Here is a 13383-nt window from a genome sequence, read left to right on the forward strand (position 1 = left end):
CAAAACAATTTCAAAAAGCACTTTGATTTGAAAATAAAAGTTGATTGCCAGTGATCTAGTTTTCAGTAGTAAACTCATGATAATTTAAAATACCAGCCTTGAAATTAATTGCAAATAATAAATAAATGTCAGTATTTTCTCATTCAGAAGTCCTCAGCCCATGTAAATAACTAAAGTTTTGAGGTTTACCATTTTTCTGTTTTCTGATTTTGTCTATCTCCATCTTGTGAATACAGAGTAGACATGTATTTACACTTTGAAATTGTGAATGGATTTTGTTTAAATATTATTTTTTAAAATGTAGTGGGGGGGGAGTTGACTTACTAGGATATTTTATAATGGATTTAATTTGAAAATGAATCAGTAGAACAATTACACCACTTATGGAATATGAGCTTGGGTTAACCATGTGGCAGTAGCCTTCACTTGAACACTATTGCTCATCTCTTAATGATTTCTGGATTCTTTTAATGATTGCATACTCTGTCATGCTTCCTTTCCTTTATATCTTTTACTTTGCCCCTTCCCTTTCTCCCTCCTTCCTTATTTCTAAATTGGAGCACTTAAAACATTTCCTCTATGTTTCTTTTTTCAAGTTTTCAAGAAAATTAAGTTATTTTTCCACACACTGAAACTGAACACAAATTTAAGTTAAATGTACTTTAATGATTTTATTTAAGAAGTTAAATAATTTTTTTAATAAGTTAAATAAAATTAATGTATTTTTGGACTTTTTTTTAGTGCTCATGATCTCACAAAATGGGATCTGTTTGGTAATTGCTATAGATTATTGAAGACTGGAATTGAACATGGAGCTATGCCAGAACAGGTAGGTTTTGTTGATATACCTTCTATGTCATTTTTGAAAGCTACACTTTTCTGAGATCACGTAAGATTATCAAAAACCTTTCATAGAATGTAGTTGATAATATTTTAATGCAGTTGACTCCTTTGAGAATTACTGTCATGGTGATTAGATTGTGGTTTTTTTTTTTTTTGGTGGGAACCTCGCCAGCAGCCTGGGAATGAACCGGCGCTGCAGAGGCTGCGGGCAGCCTCACAGCCCAGCGCTCAACCGCTGTGCCACCCGGGGAGGCCCCATCGTGATTAGATTTTATTGAGAGGTGTATTTTGTCTTCAGATTGGAACAGAAAATAATAGAGTAGTATGACTATAATCTATCTAAAATTTTTAATATAAGGTAAACATTATTACTCCTTTAGGGAAATACCATTAGTTATAATAGTAGCAATTTCAAAATTTGATTGGTGGAATGTAATGAAAATTTCTGATCATGGCTGTATTCCAGGCACTGTTCTAGCTATAATAATAATAAACTTTAGGTATGACTTAATTTTTGCAGAACCATAATTAAATAAGCTTGAGGGCCTTTAGCAGATCTTAGAATTCTGCACTCACCTGTAAATTGGAGTGAACTGGGCAAGAATTCAACCAACTTTCTCTAGCCTAGAAGAGCACTTAGTATAGTTCCTTAATATTCAACTTCATTCTATAAACTGCAATCATCTGTTGTTAAGAAATGAAAAGTTATTTTGTACACATCAGGCACTCATGTAGACTAAAATAACAGCCCTGTCGTCATGCATAGTTGGGTATTCAAGGATAATCTCACTAATATTCATATTACCATTTGGTAATATGAAATGCTTATAGGATAATTCATTACACTAAAGCAGTAAGAATTTCAGCAATACAAAAATTATAATTTCATGTTAAAAGTTAATCATAGAAAAGTGCTTTATATTTGTTTATGATTAATTCTTCTAAGATGCCTGACAGTGTGTTTTTGATCCCCACTTGATGTAACTTCCTCTCTTAATAACAAATGTCACTGATTATGTTAGGTGGTCTTAGTATAGTTTGTGAAAAGAGGCTAAATATTGACCCTGTTGTTTTTCTTCATTGATTGTTGACTCTCAGCTTCCATCCTTCCTTCATTCTAATCTTTTCAATAACCTAGGTAAAATTCACTGATATCTTTGAGGTATGCTTCAAAGTTGAAAGGGAGTGATAGAACTAAAATATTTCCCTTCTTGGTTTCCTTGTTTTCCTCTAACACATCTCATCTGAGGGTTATAAGTGTCTGAATTTACTTTTTTTTTTTTTTTTTTTTATAGAGGCATGTTTTATTTATTTATTTATTTTATTTGTTTGTTTGTTTGTTTTTGTTTATACATGCACTGGGTACAGTCAGAAGCGTGGGAGGGTGAGAGAATTCACCAGAGCCAGAGTGGGGAGCAGAGCAGGCAGAAGGACTGAAGTACACTGCTGAGGGGAGCAGCGGGCGGCAGGAGAGGTCTGCGCACCATGTGGGATCCTCCTCCGGTGGCCGGGGAGCAGCCGGGGATCGAACCGGCGCCTCAGAGGCCGTGGGCAGCTTCGCAACCCAGCGCTCAACCGCTGCGCCACCGGGGAGGCCCTGAATTTACTTTTTTAATTCACTACACCATATTTTCTTATAATGGACTTGTATTTTTTACGTTATTTTTTTGTTATTTTTTTTCAGACACAGTCTTTTGGTTTCTGTTATTTTCACTGCATGTGTGTTATTTACCTTATTTTAATTTCTTTGAATAAGGGAACATATTTATGTGACATTTACTGTGACTTCATTAAATTCTTGGGCTCATATTCTTAAATTTCAATCATGTTTGTGAAGTTTGAATGCATCACTATTAGGTTGTAATGTCATTTTAGCAAATTAAAAATTATTTAGCAGCTCTTTGAAACATCTCTTTATATACCCAGTATTAGAATTCCAAAAACCAAATCAAGCAATTCCCTTTGGATCATGCCAACTCACTTTTTTAAATTTCAACTCTATATTTCAGTTAGAATCATGAGAGAAAAATTATTTTATAATAAGGATATCAAAGAACTGCCAAATTGCTCACTATTGTTAACCCTCAGTTATGTTTAGCATTTTTGAAATGATCTTAAAATTTGCTAGCTATTTTGGGGAACTGTATTATCCATATCCTTGACTATTTTCTGTAGTAACTGGTTCAACTCAGTTCTTCAGTATTAAATGAATTTTTCCCTCCTTCCCCCCACCCTTTCAGTGATCCATCTTTCCTCATGCTGGTACTGTTTTACTATTATAACTTTCAAATATAAAGCCCTATTTGGCTTTTATTATGTTGAGATATGTCCTTTTTATCCCAAATTGGGTTTTTACCCCCCCACACAGATGTCTAACTTTTAATTAAATGCTTTCTTGGCATCTATTGATATAATCATATGGTGCTTATCTTTCTTTTTGTTGATGTAGTGAATTAAGTTGACTGACTTGCATATTGAATCACCCTGTATCCCTGGAATAAATCCCACTCGATCATAGTGTATAATCCTTTTGAATTATTGTTGGATTGGGTTTGCTAAGATTTTATTGAGATTTTAGCATCTTTATTCATTAGAGATATTGGCCTGTAGTTATCTTTTTTTTTTTTTTTTTTAAATGGTAGCTTTTTTTTTTTTTTTATAGAGGCATGTTTATTTATTTATTTGTTTGTTTGTTTGTTCTGTTTACACATGCACTGGGTACAGTCAGAAGCGCGGGAGGGTGAGAGAATTCACCAGAGCCAGAACAGGGAGCAGAGCAGGCAGAAGAACCGAAGTACACTGCTGAGGGGAGCAGCGGGCGGCAGGAGAGGTCCGCGCGCCATGTGGGACCCTCCTCCGGTGGCCGGGGAGCAGCCGGGGATCGAACCGGCACTGCAGAGGCTGAGGGCAGCTTCGCAACCCAGCGCTCAACCGCTGCGCCACCGGGGAGGCCCTGTAGTTATCTTTTTTTGTGTTGTCTTTGGTTTTGGTATTAGTGTGATATTGGCCTCATAATATGTATTTGGAAGTATTCCTTCTTAGTTTTTTGAAAGAGTTTGAACAGGATAGGTATTAGTTCATCTTTGAACATTTGGTAGAACTTGTTAATGAAACCATCTGGTCCTGGGCGTTTGTTTTTTGAATGAGTTTTGATTACCATTGCAATTTCCTTACATGCAACTGGTTTGTTCTGGTTTTCTATTTCTTCCTTATTCATCCTTGGGTGATTGTATAATTCAAAGAATTTTTCATCTCATCTATATCATTGAACTTGTTTGTGTATAAATGTGTATAAATGCTGTGTTGTAATACTTCCTCTTTCATTTTTGACCCTATTTATTTGAGTTTTCTACCTTTTTCTATGTGATCCTATCTAAAGGTTTGTTTATTTTTTCAAAGAACCAGCTTTTGTTTTCACTGATCTTTAGACCATCTTTTTTACTTCTATTTCATTTATTTCTGCTTTAATTTTTATTACTTCTTTCCTTCTACTGTCTTTGGGGATTTTTTGTTCTTTTTCTGGCTCCTTAAGATGAAAGATTAGGTTGTTTCTTTGGGTTCTTTCTTGATGCAGACCTTGTTGCTATATACTTCCCTCAGTACTGCTTTTGCTGTGTCCCATACATTCTGAAAGGTTGTGTCCTCATCACTTGTCCAAGGTACTTTTTTTTTCTTTTATTTCCTCATTATCCCAGTGGTCTTTCAGTAGTGTGTTGTGCAGTCTCCACATATTGGAGGCGTTTCTTGCTTTCTTTATGTGCTTGATTTCTAGTTTGATGATACCTTTATGGTCAGATAAAATACTTGGTATGATTTCAGTGTTCTTGTGCTTGTTGTTATTTGTCTTGTGACTCAGTGTGTGGTGGATCCTGGAGACTTCCATGTGCACTAGAGAAAAAAGTGTATTATTTTTCTTTGGGAGGGAAGTGCAGGGCCCTTTAAAAGTGTCTGTTAGGTCCATATGATCTCAATCTTTGTTTAGGGCAATTGTGTCCTTGTTTATTTTCTGTCTCATTGATCTGTCCATTGGTGAGATTGGGGCATTGAGATCTACCACATATGTATTTTTTTCCAATGTCTGTTTTCAGATTCGATAGTAATTAATGTATTTTGGTGCTGCTTTGGTGAGTATACATTGATGAATGTTAAGTCTTTCTGATGTATTGTCCTCTTTATCACTATATAATGTCAACCCCTGTCTCTTACTGCCTTTTTTAGCTGTACCTCATTTTTGTGGACTTATGGCTGTCCCTGCCTTCCTTTGGGTGCCATTTGTTGTAGAATTGTTTCCAACTCTTTACTTTCACTTTATGTTTATCTTTGGAACTTAGGTTTGTTTCCTGGAGACAGCAGAAGGTTGAATTCTGTTTCCTAATCTAACAAGGTACTGTTTGTCTTTATTGGTGAGTTCAGTCTATTTATGTTTAGTGATTATTGATATACTGAATTCTGTTTAGTGCCATTAGTTCATAGTTTTGTGGTTCTATTTAATTCTTTGCTCAGTTCTTTATATTGATTCCTCTCTTTGCTTTTAAACCTAAATCTCCTTTTGATATTTCTTGGAGAGGGTGGTTAATGGTTGCAAATTCCCAAGATTTTGTTTGTTTGAAAAGGTCCTTATTTCTCCCTCATATAAGAAAGAGAGTTTTCCAGGATATTCTTGGCTGGCATTTTTTGTCTTGGAGTATTTTGAATATCATTCCACTCTTCTTGACCACAGTGTTTCTTCATGGAAGTCCAATGTTAGCTTAATTTGGTATTACTTGATAGTTTATCTGTTCCTCCCTCTTGTCTTATTTTTTCTTTGTCTTGGACTCTTGGAAGCCTTACTATTATGTGTCTTGCTTTAGATGCCCTTTTAGCATCCTGTATTTCTATCTTCATTTCCATCAAGTTTGGGGAGTTTTCTCAATTATTTCCTTACACAGTTTTTCAGTTCCCTTCCTCTTCTCCTAGGAATTACTGTGATTCTTACATTTCCTTTCGTTGTGATATCAGATAGTTCTCAAAGTGTTTCTTCATTCTTTTTCCTTTGTATCTCTCTTTTTCTATCTTGATTCTTTTCATATCTTCATCTTTGAGATGACTTAGTTCATTCTTCCATTTGGTCTATTCTATTTCCATGGCTTTTTTTCAGAATTTTTCACCTCCTCCATTGATCTTTTTCCATCCTGCAATTCCATTGTTTTCTTAAAGTTTAAATCTCAATCTTCTGTTCAATGATTGTGTTTCTCCTTTTCTGAGTTTTCTTGTAAACCTCTCTTTTTTCTGAGTTTTCTCTGTATTGGTTGAATTGTTTGTATTGTTTCCTTGAGGACTTGCTTGACCATTTGTGTTTTCTTTCTCCCCATTGTTTGCTTTTGGGTTGTTTGCTCTGATGTGTATGGAGCTTCTGTTGGGCTTGGGTCTCCCTTTCCCACTATCCTGGGTGTTTAACAGGTGGGGGGTACAGTAGCTGGGCCTTTCCCAGAAGAGATCCTGGCATACAGCATGGTACCAAGGCAGCTGGGGTGGCCCCGCTTGTGAACAGCGCCTCAGGACTAGAATATTAATAGAATAGAATTTTATTCCACTCAACTGGTTAAAATTGAGTGCTACTGTTATTTTGGTTCTTGGGTTGTTGCAGATTAAGCAATAGTCAACACCTCTCAAATCTGTTCCTTTGTGCTTTTCAATTATTTATTTTTAGCACCTCCATCAATTCTGGTACAAAAACATGTTCCAGTGTCATCCTCGATGCTGATAAATGTTTAACCTATTAAAAATATTAAAATTAATGAAATCCTTTAACAATCAATAATCATTATCTTGTAAAGAACCAGGTATTTTTTTAAGTCTTTACATCTGTGTACGTCTTTACATTTGTGTAAGCCTCATGATAACCCTGTGGAATATGTATCATTCTCATTTTAATGGATGAAGCTGACGCATATTCAGACCAACTTTGAAATTTTTTTTCCAGTGTCTCTACACATTTTTACTGCTTTTTTTTCCATGACCAAGGTCCTACCCTAATCAATGAATTCTTAGGGAATAAACTCTCAAATATTATATTTTAGATTAAAAAATTGTTTTGACAAAATGAATTTTTTTTTTTTTGGATTATAGGGGCTTTTTTGTCATATCCATTAACATTGACTTAGGTAGCCAAATACTTTGTTACTATGTCTGGTAACTGAGTACTTCTGATTTTTATGTTTCAATTTTTTAGTCAGTAAAATTTCATAGATAAGTGAAATAGATTAAAAACATGTATATCATAAAAGAATATTTCCTCTCCAATCCTATCCAGTCCCCCCTTCTTTTCTCCATTCCACCCCCCTGGAGACAGACATTTTCAACACTTTGAGTAGTTTCTCATGATCCTTATTTCTTATTTCTGTTCTAGCTCATCACCTAGTAACTTCATTTACTGGTTTATTATAAAACGATATGAAAAAGATGAGCATTGAGAGCAAAGACATGTATAGGGAAAGTTATGGGGAGGGGCACAGACGTCCATGTTTCAGGAGTGTGAAGCAAGCACATGACTATAAAGATATAGTCATAATAAGAAATTTGGGAGATGATTAAGCTCTTCTGTATCCTGATTGTGCTAGTGACTACATAAATGTATGTGTATTAAAATTCATAAATTTCTTTTCCTGAGCATAATGTCTGTAAGATTAACCCAAGCTGTTAGTTGCTATATGAGTCAGTAGTTGCTTCATTTTTACTGCTTAGTTTTACTCCATTGTGTGGATATACCAATTCATCTATTTACCTGTTGAAAAATATTTGAATTGTTTCCAACTTTTGGCTATCAGAACAAAAGCTGCTGTGAACATATACATAGACCTTTGTTTAAACATAAGTTAGCACTTCTCTAAAGTAAGTGCTCAGGAATTCAGTTGCTGGATCTTACAGTATGTCTAACTTTTTTAGAAACTTCCAAACCATTTTTGGAATGGCTTGTACCATTCTGTATTCTTGTTAGTAGTATATGAATGTTCCAGGTATTTCATGTCCTCACCAGCAGTTGATATTGTCAGCATTTTATACTTTATCCATTGTAATCAGTATGTGATGGTATGTCATCATGTTTTTAATGTACAGTTCCTTAATGCTGATGATGTTGGAAATATTGTCATGTGTTTATTTGCCAACCTCATTTCCTTTTTAGTGAGCCATGTTGATTATTAATTGGCCTCTTTTTAAAGGATGATATTGTCACTCATTAACCTAGCCTAAATAGTGATCAGTATTGGCTATCAGAAACAGACTAGTATCAGTTCACTCTTTCGTCATGTACATGTCCACAAAATAATTTGATCCTTCTACCCCTCAAAGTCTCTTGCAAACATATAAATGAAAGAAAGAGCAGAGAGTTTATCACACAGTCACTATGGATTTTGGGAATTTTAAACATTTCCTATATGTATAGATCATGTGTCTACACAGACATGTGTATTATACACATAATAATAATTTTCCTTGCTACTATTCTGTAGTCAGATTTTATTTTCCATGAAAATACATTTTCTAAACTTAATACTCTAGACCTTATCCCTCAGTCCTAATTTACTTAATAACACCATTCAGCTTCAAAGGTATGTGATATCGTTTGCTGCACATTCAATGATTTTGAGTCATTCAATCTGCTAGTCAAGATAAAAGCATAGAGGGCCTCCCTGGTGGCGCATTGGTTGAGTGCTGGGTTGCTAAACTGCCTGCAGCCTCTGCCACGCTGGTTCTATCCCTAGCCGCCGGGCGAGGGTCCCACATGGCGCGCAGCCCTCTCCTGCCACCTGCTGCTCCCCTCAGCAGTGTACTTCCTCATTCTGCCTGTTGTGCTCTCCGCTCTGGCTCTGGTGAATTCTCTCACCCTCCCGCGCTTCTGACTATACCCAGTGCTTGTATAAATAAATAAATAAATCTTTTTAAAAAAGATAAAAGCATAGAAGTCCAACATCCAGTTATGATGAAGGCCCTTGAAATTCTCGGGATAGGAGGAACATACCTTAACATGATAAAAGCCATATACGACAAACTCACTGCCAACCTTATTCTCAGTGGCAAAAAGCTGAAGGCCCTTCCCTTAAGATCAGAAACAAGACAAGGATGTCCTCTCTCACCACTGCTCTTCAATATAATACTGGAGGTCCTAGCCAGGGCAATAAGACAAGAGAAAGACATACAAGGAATACAAATAGGGAAAGAAGAAGTAAAACTATCACAACTTGCAGATATGATAATATACATAGAGAACCCTAAAAACTCCACAGAAAAACTACTCAAAATAATCAACCAGTTCAGTAAAATAGCAGGATACAAAATCAACACACAATGAGTAGCCTTCCAAGACACAATCAATCAGAAGAAGAAATCAAGAAAACCATCCCTTTTATAATTGAAACCAAAAAAAATCAATTACTTGGGAATAAACCCAACAAAAGAGGTGAAAGACCTATACAAAGAAAATTATAAAACACTGTTAAAAGAAATTGAAGAAGACACAAAGAAATGGAAAGACATCCCCTGCTCATGGATTGGAAGAATCAACATTATTAAAATGGCCGTCCTCTCAAAAGCAATATACAGATTCAATGCTATTCCAATAAAAATCCCAATGACATTCTTCAAAGAAATAGAACAAATATTGATGAAGTTGATATGGAACCACAAAAAAAAAACCACGAATAGCCAAAGCCCTACTGATGAAAACAAAGGAGAAAGGAGGTATCACACTTCCAAACTTCAAGCTATACTACAAAGCCATAGTAATTAAAAGTTTGGTATTGGAACAAAAACAGACACACAGACCAATGGAACTGAATAGAGAGCCCAGAAATAAAGCCACACTTATATGAACAACTAATCTTTGACAATGGACTAATCTTTGCAATGGACAGTTTGTTCATTAAATGGTACTGGGAAAATTGGACCTCCACATGCAAAAAAATGAAACCAGACCACTGCCTCTCACCATGCACAAAAATGAACTCAAAATGGATAAAAGAACTGGACATAAGACCTGAAACCATAAAATATATAGAAGAAAATACAGGCAAAACACTACAAGACATACATCTCAGAAACATCTTTAAAGACTCATCAACCAAAGCAATGAGAGTGAAGGCAAAGATAAACACCTGGGATTACATCAAACTGAAAAGCTTCTGTACAGCCAAAGAGACATTAACCAAAACAGAGAGACACCCCACTGATTGGGAAAAAATCTTTGCACTTCATGCAACTGATAAGGGACTGATCACAAAGATATGCAAAGAACTCACATGGCTCAACAAAAACAAACAATCCAGTCAGGAAATGGGCAGAAGAACTCATAAAACATTTCTCCAAAGAAGAAACACAAATGGCCAACAGGCATATGAAAAAATATTCAACATCCCTTATAATCAGGGAAATGCAAATCAAAACCACATTGAGATACCACCTTATACCAGTAAGAATGGCACATATCCAAAAAAACAAGCAACAACAAGTGTTGGCGAGGATGCAGTGAAAAAGGAACTCTCCTACATTGCTGGTGGGAGTGCAAACTGGTCCACCCACTGTGGAAAGCTGTCTGGAGGTTCCTCAATCTACTAAAAATGGAGCTACCATATGATCCGGCAATTCCACTCCTAGGGAGCTACCCAAAGGACACAAAAACAGTGATTCAAAAGAGCACCTGTACACTTATGTTTATTGCAGCACTATTTACAATAGGTAAAATCTGGAAACAACCCAGATGCCCAAAAATAGATGACTGGATCAGGAAGATGTGGTATGTATACACAATGGAATATTATTCAGCAATCAAAAAAGATAAATTCATGCCATTTGCAGCTATGTGGATGGAACTAGAAGGAATTATGCTCAGAGAAATAAGCTAGAAGGAAAAAGAAAAATAGTGTGTGGTTTCACTTATAACAGGAATATAGGGGAACCAAATAAGACATCAGTGTAAAAAAAAAAATAATAATAACAGTACAAAACACAACAAAGCAAAAACAGACCATTATAAACCAGAAACATACTGCAGGGGAGGAGGAGGGAGGAGCACAGGGGAGGAGGGAAGAGCACAGGGGACTGTGGTGATGGTGCATGGGTGCCTTGTGGGAGGAAATTCTGTGGGGACTCAATCTGAGGGGGGTGGGGGGAAGCAAATATTGTCTAAAAAAATGTAAAAAATGATAAATTTTAAAAAATTTAAAAAGATAAAAGCATAGATCCTTTAATGGATAAAAATTATTATTAAGGGGAAAGTCTAAAATTTTTTCCTCATTTTTTTTTCAGTTGAGGTTACATTGGTTTTCAACATTGTATGTGATTAAGAAGGTATAAGATCACCTCCTTCAGGTATATGTTGCCATACCACACCCACCACTAAGGCACCATAGTTCTCTGATATAGCTCGTGTTACCCCCTCTCCACTTGGTTCTTCTTTCTCCTTTGGTAGTCTCAATTCTACAGTCAGATTTCTAGGTTTTGTATGTTTCTCTATCTTCCACATATAAGTGACACCATCTGGGTATTTGTCTCTCTTCTGATTTATTTCACTTAGTATAATCTCCTCCAGTTACATTCATGTTGTCTCAACTGGCAAGAAATAGCTGCGTGTAGTTATTCCATTATGTGTATATATATATAACACATCTCCCTAATCTACTCATCTGTCTAAAAAAAAAGAATTTTTATGTTAAGATAATACTACTCTAATAGATTAATCTCATTGTCTCAGTGGCTTAACCAATAGAAATGTATTTCTCATCACCATAGCATTAAAGGAAGTGCTGTGTTACTGCATCATTCAGGTACCCAAGATGTTGGTAACCTGCTGGCAGATAGGAGAGAAGGACACTCCTGCTTCTTAAGTACTTTTTCCCAGAAGTGTTTTGTACACATTGTTGTAACCTCCTATAAACAAGTTTCCCCCTAGAAACAAAAAAACAGAGGAATTGGAGTTAAGTCATTGTACTTAACACTTAACTAACATGTGAAGATCCTCTCCAGGGTCAGAGCAGTGTTAGTCAAGAAAAGGCAAAAGGACTGGTGGTGGTGGGTTAGAAAAAAATCCATTGGCTTTTTCCAATTTTTATCACTTGTCCTTCCTCCTTCATCATTTCACAAAAAGAAGTTACTGAATAAATGATTCCTGGGCAAGTTAGGATAACATTAATGTTATAGAGGATAAAATATCAATATGACTGATGTAAAACCTGGAAGGAAAAGTTCTGAATTTTCTTTTGAAGCGTAATCAACTGTATTGTTATATAATTATACCTGTGAGAAAGCAAAAGTGTTCCCAGTCAATGAGAGTGAGCTTTTTATTCTAAAATAATGAATAGGAGCTCTTTTAAAGAAAAATTCTGATGAATACCAATATATGTAATAGTTTAAAATGGGAAAATTGTATTTGAAATAAGTGTTAGAGTGACCCAGTATTTTTCTTCGTTTATAACTACCTCTTCTGCAAAACATTGCAATGTAGTTTGAGTAATTCCTAGTATATAGTCAATAGAAAAGCATAGGAAAGGAAAATGAATGGTATTTGTGATGACTAGGATAAATGATAAACCCAAATCAAGCAGTTCCTCAACATTATCTTTTTTTTCAAATCTTAATTTTTCATTGATTACATTGTATATTGCCACTCTAGTAATTTAATAATTCAGGTTGTTTCAATTTGAAGAGAATTTTTTTTAAATCTTTCCTCCCATGCACACTACTTTACTAATGTGCTTTATATTATAAATTAGCAGTATCAAAAGGTGTCTCAGAACAAGTAGGCGTATCATATTGAGCAACTTCTAACTATAGAAAGGTGATTTCTTTAGCATTACTATTCATAACTTTGTGACAGTGTTTTAGTAGTCTTGTTTCTGGTATTCTGACATCAGTCAATCACTAAATTATTATATTTAATAAAACCCTGACATCATCTCATTAGTTTCATGAAAAGCAGCACCACTCATCCCTCTAATTCTGAGTTATTTTCAGCACTGAGTAGGCACATTGGAGATACTTTGCTTAAATGATTCTTTTTTGAGTGAAACTCTCAGCTATTTTCTGCAACATTCCTCTTACTGAATTTTCTTTTGATGCATTCTTTACATATATTCATCCATATGGCTTTTATTGAATTGGGAAGATAGTAAAGACCCTATAATAGTGGAATATCATCCTATCAGATGTGCATTATAGCAATAAATATATACTATGTATAAAAACAAAAATATAGTAAAAGACCTATACAAAATGAAATTCTTTTGTTTTAATAGTTTTATTTTCCTTAATTTTTTATTTATCTCTCTGAAAAATACCGTCAATAAAAATGGAAAAGGTGCATATTTCCTTTGGTAATTAGAGAAATGTAAATTAATACCACATTGAGATATACTGTGATGCATAATGAAATCACCAAATTTAGAACATCTAATGATATCAAGTGTTAGTGAAAATGTGGAGCCACTAGAAATGTGAAAAAGAGCTAGATACAAAAATAAAAAAGACTACTATCTACTGTAAAGTTAAATATACATATGCTAGGTAACC

At 35.1% G+C, this 13383-nt stretch overlaps 1 protein-coding gene across 2 annotated transcripts in view; it reads left to right on the forward strand.

Annotated features, from left to right (window-relative positions):
- The window catches only part of STAG1 (stromal antigen 1), a 462478-nt gene that overhangs the window by 401744 nt on the left and 47351 nt on the right, over positions 1–13383 (forward strand). For both annotated transcript variants that reach the window (XM_037525931.2, XM_054700807.1), the window contains one exon: positions 742–829. In XM_037525931.2, coding sequence (XP_037381828.2) covers positions 742–829 — 88 coding nt within the window. The remainder of the gene's footprint in view (positions 1–741; positions 830–13383) is intronic.

The sequence above is a fragment of the Talpa occidentalis genome, unplaced genomic scaffold (genome assembly GCF_014898055.3).
Source record: "Talpa occidentalis isolate TD23 unplaced genomic scaffold, MPIMG_talOcc4v2.1 talOcc4.4, whole genome shotgun sequence".
NCBI lineage: Eukaryota > Metazoa > Chordata > Mammalia > Eulipotyphla > Talpidae > Talpa > Talpa occidentalis.